The following is an 18,199-nucleotide window of genomic DNA, read 5'->3' as shown; positions in this document are numbered from 1 at the left end:
CCCCTGTTTGTTTTCTTCTTGTAGGTCTGAACAGCAGTCAATTCAGTTTTTTGCTTTTGATTATAAAACAAAGGAGTGAAAAAATTCATTCATTAGAATTTTTTGTTTTATATATTTTCTTCTTATTTTTTATCTGGAACAGCAAAAGAAATAAAAATATTAACAAAATTACAGTAAACATAAATAGCTAACGTGAAAATATATAAAAACAAATAAAAATCGACGGGTATTTGTGAAAATATAAATGAAACGCAATTAATAATTCTTTTTTTAACCAATGTGAGTCTATTTTTGTTGTAATATAATTTTGCTCGCTAGCTCATGGAGGCTCAAGTTTTTTTTTGAGTTTGATGATTGAGTGTGGTAATCACGGAAAAATAAGTTCTAAGAAGTGAAAAGTTTTAATTAAAAAGTTAAACTGAAAAAGTCTAAAAGAAGAAAAAAATTGTTTGTGTTTCAAGTGAAGGACATTTTTTTTTTTGCAAACATTACATGCAAACAAACTTCCATACTCAATATTGTTCATATGGATGTATGTACATAAATATATATAATTGTATATAGATGTACATACATTTCTACATATACTATACATGTGTACAAATGTATATAAAAACACCACAACTGACAGTTGATGTTCAATAATATTGTTGTTCTTTTGCTTTGTATTTTGTTATTGTTTTGTTTTTAATACCAAAACTCCCCTAAAGAAAAATAAAAAGAAATTTCTCTTTTTTTTTTGTTTTTTGCAATTGTCTTCAAGTATAATTTTTGTTTTTGCAGTCTAGAAATTCAAAATCTCACGCCCCAAATTCGACCATCCCACAAATGACCTGAAACAAATGAATTTCTCAACTCCATGTTATTAAATAACAAAAAAAAGTAAACAAAAAGAATAAATAAATAAAAAAAAAAAACAAATTTTAGTCTAGGAAAAACGAAACAAAAATGTTAGAAACACCACTGAATGAGGTCGACAACTATGGCGGTAGCCGTACATTTACCTGGTTGGCAGATCTATCCGGTCTATCAATTGATGTGGTAAGTACTTTCAATTAATTTTAATTAAATATCAGAATTGCTACTCAATTTTATTAATAACTAAAAAAAGTGATTTGAAATGTTGCCGGTTTTCTATCGAACGAAATCACTGGTTTCGTTAAGCTAAGAAATAGGCAGAAGTTGTTGGATTCATCAATTAGGTTAAAGAAAGAATCTTGTGTGTGTATACATAAACTTGTTTATATTTTTAACTTTATTTGTAATTTATGTTCATTGTTTGTTTTTTAAGAGAATAGTAGTTGGGACTGATAACTCCAAGAAATATACATACATACATACATACATACATGCATTAAAATTGTTGCTCCAATGCGTTCTCAGTTGTGCAAGTATCAAACTACATAATGTTTATATTAAAAATAGGATAACTCAAAATTTAAGTTTGAATTATTATTAATCTTTACTAAAAATTCCTATAAATCAAAATCGCTTGATTTAAGATTTAGATCTAATTCAACTTAATTTTTCATTAACTTTTAGTTTTAATTTCTTCCTAAATTCCACATGAAACCTGTTCTTGTCAAAAATATCACGTAAAAATAAAAATGCTTACATATTTACATACATATTATGTAAAACCATCAAAAATAAAAACAAAAAACCATTAATAATACACTTTGTCGAAGTTATTAAACATAAAATTTGAAATACAAATTTATAAAATTGTCGACTTCTTGTTGTTACCTTTAAAATAAATTATTATGACGTAAGATTTGTTTAACATTCATAGTTTATAATAATTTATGACTCATTATTTTTTTAAAAATATATGTATGTTTAGTGTAATTTCAAACAAATACAAATTTACTAAATTTATATTTTTAAAGATGTAAATTATTCTAAGCAGATATAAAATCGCAATATATGTATGTATGTATCTACATATGTATGTAAATTAAACATATAAAGGGTCTAAATTTCAACTTGTACATGAAATGATCGACAAGTTTAAAAAGTGTATGAAACTTTAAATAAGTTTATATTGTCCTTTTGTACATTTTCATACTGTATGCTAAAGGGAACATGAAATATGTCATTTACATTTCAATAATTTAAAATTGAGTGACATATTTAATGGACATAAAGTTTATCAATAGATCCTGTTTGGGGCCACTGTTGACAAAAGCAATGGAAAATGTAAAAAACAAAATTCAAAACAAAGAATCGAAAGTAAGAAAACAAAATATGTACATATATAAAAATAAACAAGTATACTACATACATACATATGTAAATATATAGTCAAGTATGAAAAGAAAATGATAACAAAAGAAAGAGTTTAATGTAATTTACCACTCTACATTTAAAAACAAAGTAAATTTTATCATATTTTTTAAAAAGTTTTGTAAATTTTCATTAAAATTTAGACAATGGTTCACTTTTCAACAAATAAATAATTATAGAATTCAAATGACATCATTTGAACTTTTATTTTGTATTAAAAGTAGCTATTTATCTATAGCATATTAAAACGTAATTAAAAAACGATGAATATTTAATTTTGTTAAAAAAAAGAAATTATTTAAAAAACGACTGTACTTTAACTGAGTATGTTTTTTAATATCTACATTATTTGTCTAGTCAATGGTACTTATTTATTATGCTTATAATTGTATATTTTATACAAAATTATATTGAATTTGTTTAAAATTATAACAAATATCTAAATTACTACTCAGTCATTGTATAGTCACTTTACATATTCAAATTTTTGTAGTAAATGTATGCAATTTAGTAAAAATTAAAAAATTCCATAGAATTTTTTTTATTTATATTGAATACAAATTAGATATTTTAATAAAAATATAAATTTTTAACTTAATATTGGATTTTATACAAAAATCAGATTTTGTACTAAAAATTCGATCATTGAATAAAAATTTGATTTTAGACAAAACAAAATTCGGAATTTATATTAGAATTTTTCAAACTTCTTGAAATTTTTTAAATTATTTTCAAAATATTTTGTTTCGAAATTTGAAAAAGTAAAAAAAAACTTGCTTCAAATAAGGTTTACGAGCTTTACTTCTTTTCGAAAGTTCGAATTTTCGAAAATTTTGTATAATCCATAATCCTAAAAAACGATAACCGGAAGTTAAGATAAAGGGCTATAAGAAGTTTTTAATGTCAGAAAAAATTAAAATAATTAAATGAATATGTATAAGATTTAATATATTTAAAGCTCTCGATGAACATTAAACCTTCAAAGTTATTAAACCCAAAACACACGTTCCACAATTACAGTTCAAATTGAAAAAAAAAAATCGGCATATAAAGCAACTGTTTACTGAAATACTCATTCATATTTGGAGTAAATTTTTGTTGTATTAAGCAACTTAACATGCTCAGCTATTATGAATTTTACAAACACTTATTCGTCAATACATATTATTATTTTAAATATTTTGATGATGTGTTGTTTTTTTTTATAAACTATTTTGTATATTTTCAATAAAATAAAAATATGAACGTGAATGCAGTTTTTGTATTGACCTTGAAAGTTCATTTCTTAAATTTCTATCGTTTGGTTATTTACGTCACGTGACAGCTGGCGTTTATATGTTTCATTTAGTATTTTTTTCTTAATTTTAAGTTTTGGCATTGATCGCGACCAATTAAGCAACAACAACATTGTGCGATATGTAAAAACTAACAATGTTTTATATTCAAACTTATTTAATGTGTGGTGTGTACAACAAATATATTAAATCATGCCATATTTAAATATATAATTTAGTTTATAGTGAAAAAAACTCTAGCATGATACAACTTTTAATATTATTTTTTTTTAAAGATTAATTTAAATTAATTAAATTATTTGTTTAAAAGTTTTATGTTTATATTAAAGAAAATTTTGCTTCATGCTTAAATTTTACGAATTATTTATATTTTTTATTCATGATCATGAAACAACTTGACCTAATTAGATTTCTTGCACTGTTAATGCAGCAATGAAATAAACTAATTTGAATAAACATTGAGTCAGTGCATGTACAGCAGGATGAGCAGAAAAAGAGTGAAATGCAATAAAATAAATAAAAATAGCACTAAATTTGGTTTTTTCTAAATGTAAATTGTGTCATAAATGACATTTAATTTTTAATTGACATTTATACACAAACTTATATGGTTCTTTTTGGCAATAGTTAAAAGATTTCTTTTTGACAATATAACAGGATGCCACTTTTCCGGTGGCGTATAAGTACCTTATATATACATAAAGTCAAAAAATATGTTTACTATCTCGATAATTAAAGTACATACATACTAAATATCATTTTAATGAGCTAATTTTTGAAAGTATACTATCTTGAGATTCTATTGAAATTAATAATAAATTTTGATCCTTTAATTACAAACAGAATAGTAAAAAGCGCCTTTATCATTCAGGTGACATTATTAAAAATCACCTGATCCCTAATGATAATTACACAGTGATTAGATATTGCTGTATACATTATACATTTTGTTTAACAACAAAAATTTATACACTTTTTTTGTAGCAATAAACTTTGTCCGGCCAGTTTGCTGGAAAATTTATACATAAAACATAAATGTGTGTTAGATCACGCTATACAACATCACCCGGTGTATTGATCATAACATTGCAACATTAAAAAAATGTGTACATATTTTTTATTTTTGTTTATTTTTTGTGTGCTTTTGTGCCCACCATTAATTTGAGGCGTAATTTTATTTTTATTATTTCGTTTCCAACATGTTTGTTTTGGCAATTTATTTCATTTTATGGCGATTCATATACAAACATACTTTTTTTTAAAAAAAAAAAACTGCATTAAAAGTTTAATTTTGAAATACATACGTACATAGTGAACATTTTTCAATAAATTGTCTTAACTCAAAATTCGGTGTTCGTATTCAACTCTCTCAGAACTAGTTCTAATAATGCGATTTTTGTTGTTAGCTTAAGCTAATAATTAGTAAGCAGGTTTCCATGTGTTTTATCACTGGCGACAAACTTGGGTTCATCATATTGATTCCTTTGTAAACTACTTGATCCTACCGAAAACAGTTTGTTGCACGAATAAAGAAGTTTATCTTTTGGATACTCAGCTCAGATAATTGCACGAATAAAGAAGTTTATCTTTTGGATACTCAGCTCAGATAAATCCGTTAAATCGTGTAGAAAATGGCTGCCTAACATATTCGAACTATGTTCCATCAACGTCGTATACTCCGTAGAACCTAAGACAATAAGCAGTTCTTATAATGGCAAATAGATTAGCCTGCAGAACACTGTTTAGGACTGTTTCCACCTTATTTGAATCGTATTGTAACGATAAACTTTTTATCTAAAGATTGTACATATAAGGTTTCAATAATCAATAACTGGTGTTAAAGTTAGGGTTCATTGAAAACTCCTTAAAAGTACTTTGGAATCACAACAATGTTTCACAGAATAAACATTTTATTGAAAAATATATACTTTGAAGGAAAATTAGTAAATTTTGGGCATATAAGGTGCTTCGACAACCGATTAAACTCTTTTTTAATTAAAACTAATTAAAAATAAACTAAATAATGAACCTGCATAGGTATCTTATTATTAATTTTATCTTAAAATGCCAGATGTTCAAGCTAATATGTATGTATATATCGATGAGAAATGTGAAGAATAATAAAACCCGTTAATTTAATTGTCATGTCGATTAGTAGTTTCGAGTTTTGTTTTGCTTTTAATGCTTCTATTTACATTAATTTTCTTGTTCTTCACGTTTTAATATGCTGCTACTGATGCATACGTCATATTTGTTTATTTTTATTTATTATTAATTTATTTTATTTTGCATAAACAGTTTCTACTGTGTATTATTATTGTTTATAATAAATTTGCATCTTTTTTTCGCTTTTTTTTCAAAATATGATTCATTAATCATTCGTCGCTTCTCTATAATGTATAGACTATAATAGTAAAATACTATGATGAAATTAAAAGTTTTATTTTTGTGAACGAATAAAACTTTAAATCCGTTATTAATGTGAATTTTTTTATCGTCACCCTCTCTTCTATGGCATACAATTATTGATAACGGTTTTTGTTTTACTTTTTTTTTGACATTTGAAATATATACTAACTGTTTTGTTTATAAACAAAAGTTGTCTGACCTTGAAAAAAAAAAAAATTCACAAATATAATAAGAGAAATTTTTGTTTAAACTTGAATTTTTATTAACTAATAAAGATCAGAAATGTACGATAATTTAATTCTGATTTGTTTATGATTGCAAGATAAGTTGTTTGCTAATAACTAACTATACCCGTTAATATTAATCTTTTCAAATATTTTAAGTACTATAGAATTATTAAATTATCACAGTTTAAAGCGATTTATTTAGGATTTCATTATAATACAAACTTTACAGGTTTTATAGGTCTAAAATAAAAAGAATGTAGTCATTTAAATGTTTTAAATTTCACATTTAAGAAAAGAATTTAGCTTTTATTTTATTACTTTCTTAAAATATGTTTTATGAAATAAGATCTTTTAAAAAGAAAACGACGAATTCAAATGATTTGATATTTTTAACATATGAAATCTGAATGATATTTTGAGAGTTATAGGAGAAATGTTGTTTTCACCTTGCTGTAATAATTCGCTTTTAAAATTAGTCTTATTTGTAAGAATGAATATAAGTACATCTTTCCATACTTATATGAAAACATAGACCTATATACTTTGTTCGTTTAGTTTATAATACAAACATCTTTTTTTAATGATGTAAACATCTCAATTATTATTGCAGTGAAGTAAAATTAAATATCAAATCGAGTAAATATCAATAAAATTTTAAATTGATTGTTGAACATTTTTAAATGGTTATGAACTAACATTGCACTGTGCGATTGTAAAGATAATTGCTTAACTTAAAGCTTGAAAGAACTTTGAATCCCAAAAAATAGTTTGCCCTTATTATACGGCTATATCTCCGCAAACATAAGATTTACATACATATTTGTGACAAATTGAGGGGTCTAAGTTTGTCACAAGTTTTGATATCTCGAAGAAGGATGAATATACATATGCCAAAGGTTAAACCTTTAGTTTTAAATAGAAAATCAGGACTTTGAGAGGATTTATCAGATTTTATCAATAAACGGCTCAAAACGGGAATTTTTCAATTTTAGGGCACGATATCTCAAAAACTAGATATGATGCCAGAATCAATACTTTAGAAAAGTTATCTTTGGTCTCTGGGTTATAATTTTGTTGTTGTGTAATATATATTTATATTATTTATTTTATTACCATGACCAAGCCTTTATAAGGCCATAGACGGTTACAAATTTCTACTAAAAAAATACAACAAGATTTCCAAGAGACATTTATTTAAAAAAGAAGTAAAACTCGTTGTAATGGCTTAAAGTTATAAAATAAGAAAACATTTTCAATTTCTTAAAATTTGTTTCCATACATTTTTGTTTTAAACCACAGTGCACATGCTATTATCATGCTATATACACGTTTATAGTACAACTATTTTTATCTATATTTACTAAACGTTGAACTCAAAAATAATAATAATAACTTTTCAAACAATTAAATGTCTTTCAATAAAAATTTACCCTAGTTTACAATTGTATAACAATTTTATTCAAAATCAAAACTTAATAAATAACTATTTTTAACATTTTTTAGAAGTATAATCTTAAAAAGGGTCCATGTTAAGAGGTATAAGTTTGCAGTCGATATTAAGTAGAAGATAAGTTCCATTGCATTTCATGCAAAATGTGTGTTATTGCAAAAAAAAAATAAAAATTTTATTCCTACAGTGACCTAGTGTTGTTGTTATTATTAAATGTAAATTAATGCACGTAAAAATATGCCGGCAATTAAATATACCAGTTTTACTTTTCAATTTAAAATGATTACATGGTTACAATCACGTGTATCATTTTGCATATAAAACGTGATAAGTGAACATAAAGATCAAATTTTTATGAAATCATAAATCAGATTGTGAAACTTAAGTATTATTTATTTATTTGCAATTAAAATTAGATTATACTTGTTTAGACTAATAGACGCCATATTATATTTTACAGATAATGACAGATTAGTGAATTTAAAATGTTGATTATTTGCAAAATATTAAGAATTTAATTGAAAGATATTTTGAAAAAGGTTTATATTCTCAATATTTTTAATATGTACATACACGTTTTAGATCGGTAAAGTATTTTTAGGTATTTGAAACTCTCTGAGTTTAAAATAAGACATTTGACATACTTAGTTATCATATTAATACTCGCAGAAATATAACCTAAATCTATGATTAAATAAAAAATATAAAATTTGAATATCATTATTACTATTGTACATACATATGTATATATACATTAGATTGCAAAAACAATGGTCTCGTTAAATAATAAGTTGAGAGAATTTAGAAATCATTTTTATTAATTCACTTATGTGTATAAAATATATGTATGTATGTACGTATGCACGTACTATTTATGTCTCTGATGGATGAATAAATATTCCAAGTAAACAAACAAATTAACAAAACAACCAACCAACCACCAACCCAAATCTATAGAAAAGTAAACAACAAGTGTCCCCGCATACTGTATATAGAAAAAATATTTTATACGTACATATACGTACATAATGCTCATTTACTGTGATAGTGAAATAACTTGAAGTTTCAGTCTCTTGACATAAATGTTAGAAAACATTGGTCGTAGTTAAAGAATTTTGATAAAACTGTTATTACTCTGGGTAAGCATAGAAAGTAGATTTCTTACAAAAACTGTACTAGTCACTGTTACTGCTACATATAGATAGATAGATAGATAGATAGATAGATAGATAGATAGATAGATAGATAGATAGATAGATAGATAGATAGATAGCTAGATAGCATAGATAGATAATGATAGATAGATAGATAGATAGATCGATAGATAGATAGATAGATAGAAGATAGATAGATAGATAGATAGATAGAATAGATAATAGATAGATAGATAGATAGATAGATAGATAGATAGCTGATAGATAGATAGATTAGATAGATAGTAAATAGATAGATAGATAGATATAGATAGATCAGATAGATAGATCGATAGATAGATAGATAGATAGATAGATAGATAGATATATAGATCGATAGATATATAGATAGCTCGCTCGCTCGCTCGCTCCTGCTCGCTCGCTCGCTCGCTCGCTCGCTCGCTCGCTCGCTCGCTCGCTCGCTCGCTCGCTCGCTCGCTCGCTCGCTCGCTCGCTCGCTCGCTCGCTCGTTCTCTCGCTCGCTCGCTCGCTCGCTCTGCTCGCTCGCTCGCTCTCTCGCTCGCTCGCTCGCTCGCTCGCTCGCTCGCTCGCTCGCTCGCCCTCTCGCTCGCTCGCTCGCTCGCTCGCTCTCTCGCTCGCTCGCTCGCTCGCTCGCTCGCTCTCCGCTCGCTCGCTCGCTCTCTCGCTCGCTCGCTCGCTCGCTCTCTCGCTCGCTCGCTCCTCGCTCGCTCGCTCGCTCTCTCGCTCGCTCGCTCGCTCGCTCGCTCGCTCGCTCGCCCGCCCGCCCTCGCTCGCTAGCTCGCTCGCTCGCTCGCTCGCTAGCTCGCTCGCTCGCTCGCTCGCTCGCTCGCTCGCGCGCTCGCTAGTCGCTCTCGCTCGCTCGCTAGCTCGCTCGCTCGCTCGCTCGCTCGCTCGCTCGCTCGCTCGCTCGCTCGCTCGCTCGCTCGCTCGCTCGCTCGCTCGCTCGCTCGCTCTCCTCGCTCGTCGCTCGCTCGCTCGCTCGCTCGCTCGCTCGCTCGCTCGCTCGCTCGCTCGCTCGCTCGCTCGCTCGCTCGCTGCTCGTTCTCGCTCGCTCGCTCGCTCGCTCGCTCCTCGCTCGCTGCTCGCTCGCTCGCTCGCTCGCTCGCTCGCTCGCTCGCTCGCTCGCTCGCTCGCTCGCTCGCTCGCTCGCTCGCTCGCTCGCTCTCTCGCTCGCTCGCTCGCTCTCGCTCGCTCGCTCGCTCGCTCGCTCTCTCGCTCGTCGCTCGCTCTCTCGCTCGCTCGCTCGCTCGCTCGCTCGCTCGCTCGCTCGCTCGCTCGCTCGCTCGCTCGCTCGCTCGCTCGCTCGCTCGCTCGCTCGCTCGCTCGCTCGCTCGCTCGCTCGCTCGCTCGCTCCTCGCTCGCTGCTCGCTCGCTCGCTCTCTCGCTCGCTCGCTCCTCTCTTCCCTCGTCTCTCGCGTGCTTTCTCCCTCCCTGGTGCTGTGTCACCGGCTTCGCTTTTCTCTTCCCTGCTCTTTTGGGTTCCATTTTCTCGTTCCCCCTACTGCCCGCTTTGTTCCCTCCCTTTTTCCTTTTCTTCTATTTAAACAATAGAAAACAGATGTTTAAAATATTTAAGACAAAAATAAACATTTTTGACTTAGAATCACTATGGAATTAAACGACCGATTTGTATGCGCTGATTTTGTTGATGCGCTAATTTTATATATGAAAAAAACCTCCACACAAAGCATTAATAATATTATATTTATTTAAACAAATTTGTAAATTTCCAATTGATTTGCTAAATCAAATTTTAAATTTGAAAAGTTTATGCCAATTTTTAAATTTCTTATATTAGACTGAAGCGCAAAATTAGGAGCTTGTATTTTGTTATATAATGTTAAACAAAATATTTGCATGTCCTTTAAGATAATTCTTCGACTGCTTCACATCACTAGATTCAAATTATTTTAAAAATCCTCATTAAACAAAGGAAGTTAATTTTAACTTTGTGTTGTTTTTTGTTATTTTCACACAAAATTAATCGGTCTAATATATAAAGCAAATTTTGTATGTGGCCTGATTTAATAGAATAATTTTTGCAAAACTACAAAGCCCCACATTCTTTAAAAGCTATACAAAAACAAAATAATAATCTACATTCTACTGTGTCGCACTTTCATAGTGTCACACTCAACCGCATTTTCACTGATAACAGGTCAACTACTACTAGGAGATGTTGATAATAATGTTGAATTAAATTTAAAACAAAAGAAATAATAATGAAAAAGAAAATTACCTTTATCATTTTGTGTTTTTATAATTAACAAAAAAAATGTTATTAATCAAGTCATTAAATTCATTTTAAATCTATAAATTTAGGACAACATATATGTATGTACATATGTACATTTTTTGTGCGCAAAATATTCCCATAAACATTTTTTTTTGGAAATATAAATACTTTTCTTTTTTATCATACAGTCATAATAAGGTGATTTTTTTGGTTTTAAAACAATAAAAATATTGCGATAAAGTGATACTGATTGATATAAAAACTAAACGTGAGTCAGCGGAATATTTTCAATCACCTGATGTTATTATTACTAATCAATTTTGTAAAATAGAGAATATAATTCCAGAGTTTTTCTAGAGAATATCATGCAAAGTGGTATTTAGGGGCTAAAAATTTCGTTTATAGAACTTCAATATGATATGATTGAATGCATTAAATTACTTTTCGGCTTTTTTTATCTATTGTATTGTCCGCCGAATAGATTTTGGTCTAGTCTGCTAACTAGTCTACTAGCTAGATTACTAACTAGTAAATGGACTACTTAGGAAACGTTTATAATATAAAAAGTCCTTAATATGTTTTGAAGGTACAGCCGTATTTTTTGGACTCAAATAGTAGAGGCTATGTATTCCCTTCCAAAAGAAGTGCTCATCTTTTAACGCCAAACAGAATCAAATCATTACCTTGTTCTAAAGAGAACGTTTCCCAATAACCTTTTCTAAATAATTTTAAACAGATGTTACTTTTTACTAAGCTTTAGTGTCTGGTTGCATATTCCAGGCGTTTTTCGCCCAAAACTCGCATCAAAGTAATCGGTTACATTCGATACATGTTTACTGTTATTATCTGGTCAGATTTCAGCTGCTCTTAATATTATATTTGGCTTTGGTGTCGATTCGAATTAATAATTTTCTTCTTCTTTTTTCTATTTTCTTAGGTAAATTTTATAATATGCCAAATATCCGCAATCTTCCTAGCATCACTATTTCGTTCAGTGCTACATCCTTCCAAGGTAGCTTCATCAGTGCGTCATATAGTGGCTTTAAGTATTGGTCTAGTTTTTGGTTATTTCTGCTTCGGACCACAAGCCATACATATTGCCGGTCTTCCAGCTGCATGTTATGTAGTCATACGCACACAAAGTCCAAAAGTTGTACAAAGGTAAGTGTGACATTTATGTTATCCATTCATTACACAAGCTTAATTCTTATCTGAGAGGTGTTTTTTTTATATCTCAACAATTTAAACAATGTGTCATAAAAAGATTTAAAAAAACTTCTCCGATATAGAATGAATTAGTCAATCTAATCTCAGATAGTGCAGCACTAACATTTGTATTATATAAAGAAAAAAATAAATAAATAATTGTTTATTTTTAGGGGCGTTATGATCGTGGCCATGGCTTATTTGCTAACCATACATTTGTTAAGACAAATATATGATGATGGTTCACATACTTTGGACATAACTGGTCCACTTATGATAATAACACAAAAAGTTACTAGTTTGGCCTTTAGCATACATGATGGTTTTGTAAGACAAACAAAGGTAAATTAAAATAATTATTGTGTAAAAAACATAGTAGTAATGGTATTCACGTCACCGATTTTACTCTTGCGAAATTGTGAAAATGCAAAATCTTGTTCTAGTTGACGTGAGCCCTTTTTTTGCAACAATAATCACATGGGAGTAGAACAATATTAAAAATTAATAAAATTTTAAGATATAGGAAAGATTAATTATTGTTCCTGCCGATAATTTCCTCAATTAGACATAGAGTTAATTAGGCTGGAATCATTTTACGAAAGTGCCCGTATTCGAATGATAGCTACACTTTATGTGCATAGGCGATGACAGGGAGCATAATACTAAACATAATACTATGAGTATTTAGAGCATTTAAAAACTTTTGTTCAAAATTTCGCTCAAAATTTATGCACTAGGTTAAAGGTAGTGGAAAATTTTGCACTTTTGCAAGAGGAGAAACCATTGACGTGTAAACCTTTAGTATTGACCAGTTAATCTAAAACTCAATATTTTATTGTTTTAGGATCTTACTAAGGCCCAACAATATCATGCTGTTAGTAAACTACCCTCAGCTTTAGAATACTTTTCATACGCCTTACATTTTCAAGGTTTAATGGCTGGTCCATTGGTATTCTACAAAGATTATATTGATTTTGTTGAGGGTTGTAATCTACTTAAACCCACAAATACAAATGTAAGTTCAAGCATCATTCTTATCATCAAATTAATGATGCAATAGTGTTTGACTGAATGTAATTGAACGTCATTTTCATCATGTTATTTTTTAATATATGTTTGTATATTCCTAAACATTCTAGGGAAGCGTGGACAATGGCAAATCACAATTGGTGCTAGAACCTTCACCGGTGAAAACGGTGGTGAAAAAAGTTATCGGCAGCTTTATATGCGCCTTTATCTTTATGAAATTCGTTAAAATGTATCCCATAAAGAATATGAAAGACGACGACTTTATTGAGAACACCAGCATTGCGTATAAAATATGGTATGCCATGATGGCTACCACCTGCACACGTTTTAAGTATTATCATGCCTGGTTATTGGCCGATGCCATATGCAATAATTCAGGCTTAGGGTTTACGGGTTACGATAAGGATGGCAATGCCAACTGGGATCTCATTTCTAATATTAATGTTTTAGGTTTTGAAGTAAGTGCAATTATTCAATTAACTCTTCTTATAGTAATAACAATTAAATTGTAATTTGTCTTCAGTTTGCTACAAATATGCGTGATGCCATTAACAATTGGAATTGTGGCACAAATCGTTGGTTACGTACCATCGTTTATGAACGTGTCCCCAAGAAATATGGCACTATTTTAACTTTTGCTTTAAGTGCTGTCTGGCATGGTTTTTATCCTGGTTACTATTTAACATTTGCCACTGGAGCTCTAATGGTAACCTCAGCTCGTATGGTAAGTGGGGTTTACTTTAATTTTACTTATATTCATGCATAATGTCATTGGTTTTTTGCTATTTTCTTTTCGCGACTTTTAGGCTCGCCGTATGTTCCGTCATCGTTTCCAACAAACACGCATGACACGTATGCTTTATGACATTTTGACATGCCTGACAACTCGTGTTGTTATGGGTTACGCTACATTCCCATTTGTTCTGCTTGAATTCATGGTAAGTTGACCGAAAACTAAATATACATTAAAGGTTTTTAATACTCTGGTTGTAGCAACAAGTACAAATATCTCAAGTCGTAAATTAAAATGTTTGTTTTAAAAACTTTTTCTAATCCTTACAGGGCAGCATTAGATTGTACCTGAAATTTTATTTGTGCCTTCACATTGTTGCACTCATTACCATTTTTGTTTTACCCAAATTTATACGCGGCGAAAGACGTCCACACCCACCACAATCATCTTCCAAAACATCACTGGGTGATGAACAGGAAAAGCCTCTCATTTCTAATAATTTGAAAAAGGATGATGGCGATGAGGTTAAAAAGTCCGCAAACGATAAAACAGCTATTAAGGCAGCTGTAAATGTAAACACATCCTACTCAACTACAAATACAAATGTATTACCCGAGGCCGAACAAAGGCATACGTCTCCCGCACCACCTAAATTACCTCTTGTAAATCCCGGACGGGATGCCGTAAGTGTGCCCCACGATCAGTGCGAAATGGATCAATTGTCTAGCAAGATCATGGAGAAAATCGAAGCTGAAACTAAGAACATTGAGGAGTTCATTGATAAGACTGTGACGGAAACCGTTACGGGTATTGTGGAATTTAAAAATGATTTAATGCGCGAAATACCCAACGGTTTACGCAAACGTACCTCTTTGGCTACAACCGTTAGTGATGTAGTAGCTGGTGCCACCGGCAAGCCATCCGCAGACGAGAGTGCTGCATTTCTTAAGAAAGAAATCGAAGTGATTAATGCTGTCGTCCAGCAAGCCAACGTTTTGCCAGCTGTTTTAAGCAACGGTCATGCAAAATAGCAACTATAGGCAACAGCAATCCAACTACTACTACTACAACTATTACACGTCGTAATAATAAAGTTTATTTATAAGAATAGCATGGATTTTCTTTGTTTTTCTAAATGCTCCAACTCCAATTGTTATTTGTTAATCACTCTGATGATTACGGATAATAATGACAACCGTTTGAACAAATGTTGGATAACAACATAAATTTAATACAATTTTATAGTATGTAAAACAACAACAACAAGAACAATTTAAATTTAAAGCAGATAAAAAGAAGATCAACTTGACCCCATACTAAACAAATGGAATAATAATAATTATTATTACAAAAACAAAAAGTAAACCTCCACCTTTACCATCCATATTATTTTATGTAATGAATGAATGAAATGTAACAAAATCATCATCAGCACTTTATCATTTATCACGATCATTTTATTGTTTGTTATAACATCAACTCCTACGCTTTTTTAATAACCATTATTAAGGCACTATATTAACAAAAATTAAGCACAACTACAACATTTTTTTTTTTTTTGTTCCAAAGCACGCACGCACACATACAAAATTTATAACAAAACACACTCAGTGACACAAAAATTTAAGAAAAAAATCTAACAAACGCACACACAACAAGATTGACAAAAGTCCTTCCAAAAAGCATTAAATTTTTACAAGAAAAAAAATTTTACACTTTACTATCGTTCCTATTTTTTTTTATATAGCAACAATCAAATAAAAAGTCCTCCTAACTTTATATCTTCCAAAAATGTTTTTAAGAAGAAAATATGTAAACAATTTGTTTTTCGCTACTTTTTTTCATACAATTTTATACAAAATGGACTTTTTGAAACCAAAAATAATAAATTATGTAAAATTAATCAAAATTAAATTAACACTTTATTTAGGTGTTTTTGTATGTTTGTTTTTTTAATTGTAACTGACTTGTTTTTAAGTGAAATGAATTGATATTGATATAATTAATAAAATAGAAAAATATTCAAATTGTAAACTAATTTAAGCAAAAACCCCAACTATTTAAAGATTTAAAACAGCTGGCTAACAAAATTTTTTTCTAAAAACAATTTGTCTGCTTAAATTGAATCTCATTTTCGAGATAATTTTAAATTCATATAAAATGAAAATCGAATATGGCTAAAAGTTTTATAATTTTCTCTTTTTGTAATGTTAATTTCAAATTAAATACAGTTTTTAAAAAAGTTTAGAGAACTCTTTTGTTAGAAATCTGTTTTAAATTAAGTAGTTTTTTAAAAGCATAGTTGTGTAATAATTTATTTGAATAAAAAAAGAAACACTAAAGATTTTAAAACTTTTTTTAATTTATTTAACTGATTATTTGTAACATTTTTAAAGATTTTAAAATATTAAACAAAAAATTCTATAAACGGTGTTACCATATTTTGATATAAAAAGTTTAGTTAAAATTTTCATCACATTTTTTGAGTTTTTAAGAAAAAAGTTTTTAATTATAAAAAATCTCAGCCATTTTTTTTGTTTTTAACTAACTGACGGCTCTGTGCAATATATATCCCAAGTATTATATGAATCAGCTAACTTGTGGTCAATTTCTGTCTAAATAAAGTCATAGTTTATGGGTGATACATATCGCAAGTAGAATACACATACATATGTGCCGAAACAATAACAAATTTTAAACAATAAATATAAAGTTCCACAGAAATACTTCCCTCTCTAAATGTTCAATGATTTTTCTTTCCATACAGTATTTTAAAGTGCAATATTTTTAAACAAGATTTATTAAAACAATTTATTGGATCGATTATGAATAGCAATCAAACTTCAGTTGAATTGTCAGCGCTCAAAGCAACTGACATAAATCTTGGTGTTATGAACGCAAATTTCGTTAGTTGCCAAAAAATTTATTGATATTGTGTCATCTGTATTAATTTTGACAGAATGACAACTCAACCGAGGTTCGATTGCTATCAATAATTGAGCCATAAGTTTATTCCAAAAAACATCTAATAGGATCTTGTATATTCCTTTTATAATTTTACAATTTGGTCCTATTTAGAGAAGATTTTTGGAAAAATTATCGAAAGATTAAAGATGTTTTCCCCTATGGAATGAACTAATTAAACACACAACGCTACAGACAAAACAACAATAACACTTTTCATATATACAACAACAACAACAAAAAACAAACAAACATACTTAAATATAGTTAGATTTTATTGTAAATAAGAAATTAAACAAACTTATATATTTTTATAAAAATAAATCAAAAACAAAATGTTATATCCTTATTTTTCCATGTATGTGTGCATATAAAAACACAAACAAAAAACACTGTTAATTATTATTTCCTAATTTTACTAATTTGTTATTGAAATTTAAACAATTGTTTTTGGACGATTAATTATTTAAAGATGTTTTACAAAAAAAATCCTTTAAGTCATAATTAAAATGTAAAGTCGGTCCCACCTTAGGCACTTTTTCAGTTTAAAATTATATCTTTATATTATTATAAAGATATAAGAAAAAAATTATTGACTTAATACAATATCCGCTAAATAATTAATCGCAAACGAAAGTTATTTATATAATTGAGCTTTTTACCTCTATAATATGAATAATTGCACCTCCCTATTTGAAAAAAAAGCAACACTCTCCTAATCACAAAACCTACTATAAAATGTTATTTTTCATTGCATATTTATTATTATTATTAGATAACAAGGGAAATATTTTTATTCTAAAAACTATGATTTTTTATTGTGTATATAATAAATTTGTTCAAAATTAAAGTTTTTCTATTTAATATTTTAGGTCTTCCAAAATATTTTTTTTTAACAAAATAACTGAGAATAATTTTCCCTATGTTTTCTTACCTCAACAAAAATCCCCTTGAAAAGAATTAAAACATTAATACCCACCAAATCCATTGTATCGAAATGTTTAAAATACAATACATATGTATAATTAATTAAAAATATATTTAAGTTACTCACTTTAAATGTTTTCTTTTTCTTTTGGGATTCCTGTTAAAAGTTGAATATATCTCATATTTTATAATTAAATTAATAATAATAAACTTATTGGTATACTAAATCCAGTACAGAAAGAACATCACTATAAGTATCAAC

At 29.3% G+C, this 18,199-nt stretch overlaps 1 protein-coding gene across 5 annotated transcripts; it reads left to right on the top strand.

Annotated features, from left to right (window-relative positions):
• The first annotated feature begins 26 nt into the window (after positions 1-26).
• LOC119600448 (lysophospholipid acyltransferase 1) lies at positions 27-18,060 on the top strand. 5 transcript variants are annotated; one of them, XM_037950655.1, is made up of 9 exons: positions 27-279; positions 784-1,041; positions 12,016-12,239; positions 12,458-12,626; positions 13,129-13,299; positions 13,424-13,771; positions 13,837-14,037; positions 14,120-14,251; positions 14,376-15,609. In XM_037950655.1, exons 2-9 carry the CDS (start codon positions 949-951, stop codon positions 15,075-15,077), a joined length of 2,040 nt encoding a protein of 679 aa, XP_037806583.1. In that variant the 5' UTR covers positions 27-279; positions 784-948; the 3' UTR covers positions 15,078-15,609. The 5 variants fall into 5 exon arrangements, with proteins under 5 accessions (XP_037806583.1, XP_037806587.1, XP_037806585.1 ...); XM_037950659.1 differs by having other exon boundaries at positions 56-173; positions 789-1,041; positions 14,376-15,077; XM_037950657.1 differs by having other exon boundaries at positions 70-279; positions 764-1,041; positions 14,376-18,060.
• Positions 18,061-18,199: the final 139 nt, after the last annotated feature.

Source organism: Lucilia sericata, unplaced genomic scaffold (genome assembly GCF_015586225.1).
Source record: "Lucilia sericata isolate MDLA Ls3-8-SP2 unplaced genomic scaffold, ASM1558622v1 Contig000115F_arrow, whole genome shotgun sequence".
In the NCBI taxonomy this organism is placed as follows: Eukaryota; Metazoa; Arthropoda; class Insecta; order Diptera; family Calliphoridae; genus Lucilia; species Lucilia sericata.
Note: the sequence above shows the minus strand (reverse complement) of the source record. Positions and strands in the feature narration are given on the sequence as shown.

Excerpts from the sequence above, each read along its gene's own strand:
- LOC119600448 (XM_037950657.1), top strand. The coding sequence starts at position 949 with ATGTTAGAAACACCACTGAATGAGGTCGACAACTATGGCGGTAGCCGT. Across the intron at positions 13,300-13,423 it reads TTAAACCCACAAATACAAAT|GGAAGCGTGGACAATGGCAA; the intron begins GTAAGTTCAAGC and ends TAAACATTCTAG. Across the intron at positions 14,038-14,119 it reads TGGTAACCTCAGCTCGTATG|GCTCGCCGTATGTTCCGTCA; the intron begins GTAAGTGGGGTT and ends CGCGACTTTTAG.